General features: G+C 51.5%; 1 protein-coding gene across 1 annotated transcript in view; it reads right to left on the minus strand.

The window, feature by feature from the left end:
• Positions 1-2,866: 2,866 nt before the first annotated feature.
• Positions 2,867-3,220, minus strand: part of LOC108548042 (band 7 protein AGAP004871) — a 7,481-nt gene continuing 7,127 nt past the window's right edge. Inside the window, exon 5 of the mRNA XM_017900807.1 lies at positions 2,867-3,082. Coding sequence (XP_017756296.1) covers positions 2,867-3,082 — 216 coding nt within the window. The remainder of the gene's footprint in view (positions 3,083-3,220) is intronic.

Raw genomic sequence — 3,220 nt, forward strand, 5'->3', positions numbered from 1 at the left:
TTTTCCCATTGTCACCGGATTCCCATATTCTCACCCCCCTGCTCGCGCTTAAACCACCACCGCTCAAGCGTTACCGTTTGTACACCCGTTCTTCGACATCACCGTTAATTCGCAGAGTTCGCCTTCCTAACGATTAATCTATCGTCGTCGACTGGTCAACTATTTTCCCGCTGCGTTTCCGCTCGTCCCCTCGCGTTTTTCCTCTCGCGGCCTCGTTTGCACGATCGTCGACGTGGATCGATTTCGCGTCCGCTTTGTCGGGTATACGCGATCGACCGAGCTCCCACGATGGACGGTCAGTTGCTCGGCTTTCAGGGAAATTCCTCAGCGGAAACGACGTTGTTTAATGCCGCGATATTCGGTTTGCAGGTACGTAACGATCGCGATCGAATTTCTTCGGGCGAGGTTCTTGCGAGAAACTTGGGTCGCGTGCTTCGGCCAGCAGAGGCATCCCTGGCACGCGAGTCGCTGAAAGGGCGTTCGCTCGTAAGCGGATTTCGTGCTTTGCCAGCGCGTTTCCGCTTTCCCGTCGCGTCGCGAACCTTCGCGTGTCATCGGGCTAGACGTATCCGCGTTACGCGAGTACGCGATTCTACGTTTGCGAGAGCAACGGTAGCCCGGTAGCTTTTTCATAGGATACTGTCCCGTGTTAATTAGCCTGGAATGACGGTGGTCGCGGTGACCGCGATCGTAACGCGAAATTTCCGCGGAAGCTGCTCACCGGGAATTCGCGATGGACGAACGGATAACTCGACGAAACGGTAAACGTATTTTCGTTTTAATACCTTGCACTCGACGGGCAAAGTATCGAGATAAAGCGGGGTTTACGTGTTAATTCGTAGGCGATTTCTTGCCGCGGAAGACATTACGGCGGAAAAGATCGGAATCGTTTAGAACGGGTTATAATTAAAGCTGGCGAGCACGGAATCGTGGCGTTTAGAAGACTCTGCGGGAAAAGGCGGGTAGATAGTCGGCTTAGGGCACGGAGGATCGTTTATCTCGTGGAAGAACACGCGCGGACGAAACAAGCGGAGGAACGTCGCTGTCGGTTATAAGCGTAATTGCCGTGTATCCCGATGGTTATCTCTTTGGTTGGATTACGCGTGTCCGTGTGACATTTCGCTGTGGAGCGTACGAATTAATTTCGCCGGCAAATATTTGAGTCGAAGGAATTAATATCCTGCGGGCTAGTCTGTTTATTAATTACGATCTTCAATATTAGTTCGTTCCAAATACGAGGCACGGACCGCAAAAGTTAGCCCGCTTTCGGGAATTACCTTGACGGTTGCACGATTAATCGTTTTCGCGACTCGCGGCGGATATGCGCGCGTATAACCGGCGGCGTTCCTTAAAAGCCGTCTTCTAATTGCTTCGTCTACGCGCCCGGGGATCTTCGGGCAGTCGTTTATCGGGTTCCTAGCCGACGCGATAATCTCACCCCCTCGCCGTTAGCAATGAATTACTTTTTTAACGGAGTGCTTCCTGCGAGTTTCCACGCAACTGCGAGGGCTCTTTAATCCCGGCTGGACTCGCGTGTCGTGGCACGGTTAACAAGCGTCATAATTCACGGAAGAATTTCCCGCGTAAATAATAGTCCGCGTTAAAGCTCCGCCGTTGTTTATAAAACATTCTACATACATTACGCGCGAGATATTTTTTTCTGTTAAAACCGGAAGGAAACATATCCTCTCCCCTGTACGAGCCGGTGTAATAAAATTGAAATTTATACTTTCTGTTCATTTCTTGTTCGCGCACCGTTTAATGTTCCCAGCCGGCCGAGCGGTTGTTTTTGACATCGGCGAAACGAATTTAATTATTTTTATCGCTACCAGGCAATTTAAGTGGTCTGCCGGTCTCGCGCAGCCGCTCCGAATACCGGAGAAGCCTATTTCGTTTCCACTCGACGAACATCCTCCATTCCGCTGCCTGGACGCTCGCCTGGCGCTCGAAATTAGAGGAGCAGCGTTATCATTCGATACGTAAATTTCAATGTACCGCGTCGCGCAATTTCCGTTTTACATCGTTTCATAAAGAGCAGCCCGATGCGGCACGTACGTTCCACTTTAGCCCGAGTTCCAGCTTCTGGAGCACGCGACGACGGAAGGGCACGCGCTTTCACGGCACGCTGTAACGCCTGAAACGTGACGCGAAAACTCTCTCCAGAGGCTCGTTCAATCTTCCGCACGCATCTCTGAATTCCAATCGATGCGTATTTATTTACGCATCGTGCCGTTCTCCCTGGTCCCCGCGATCGCTCGTGCAGCAGTTCCATCTCGAGCCTCGATTCCCAGTCCCTGTATCCAAAGGAACAGCCTCGATCCCTTCTATTCCTCTCTACGAACTTTAATATACCAGCTTAATATACGACTCGGCGCGAGGCAACAACTCGATGCGAGTTCATACGTCACTATTAATTTCCCGATTCGCGTAAACGTATTTTTCCCAATACCCGCATCTCCTCGCGGTGCTTCGTCATCGAGGTCGTTTGCATCTCCGCCGGCTGTTTCCTCTGCGTGTATTTTCTTTCCAGCCCGTAGAATGGCGAAAGTCAAACGAGAAGCTGGTCCCGGAGCCGAATTACGAGTTTACTTATATATTTGTCGAGCGGGTCGCTGCTGCACGCGGAAACGCGTCACTTGGAGTCAGACGTCTGCTCCGCAGAGGAAAACGCGCTGTTTACCCAAGGGCTGGCACGCTTTGACGATCGGCAAATGCGTCGAGTTCCGAGTACGCGTATATCGGTTTCCAATCGGTATCTGCTTGCCGATAGATTGGATCAAAGGTCACGCGATTAATCCCGACGTTCCGTCCCGGGGTTCCTCGAAATCTGTTAAGGATAATTCAAGTCTGACATGTCTCTACCTCGTCACTGTGACGCGTCGGGGCCCTCCGTGTGGATGTCGGGTTGAACCTTCAACTGCTTCGTGCATAGCTGTTCCGACGACGTTTGAACGGCCTCTTGACTGCCGTTTGAGTGACAGTTGTTGGTAAAGAACGGAGTGAGAAATTCGACAGGTAACGGAAATATGATGGTCGAGTTCTTCTCCGCGGATATGCTGCTCAGCGTTTGCAGATATCGTAGCTGTTGGGAAGACAGTGCGAGTTAACGGATATATAGCCCTGGAAGGCAGCAGGAGCCAATTGGCACGAAACTCGGGGGAGGAATGGCGACGTTCGAGAGTGGATTGTATATCGAATTTTGTCTGTGACTGCATTCCTG

The sequence above is a fragment of the Eufriesea mexicana genome, unplaced genomic scaffold (assembly GCF_001483705.2).
Source record: "Eufriesea mexicana isolate 0111107269 unplaced genomic scaffold, ASM148370v2 scaffold1358, whole genome shotgun sequence".
Classification (NCBI taxonomy): Eukaryota; Metazoa; Arthropoda; class Insecta; order Hymenoptera; family Apidae; genus Eufriesea; species Eufriesea mexicana.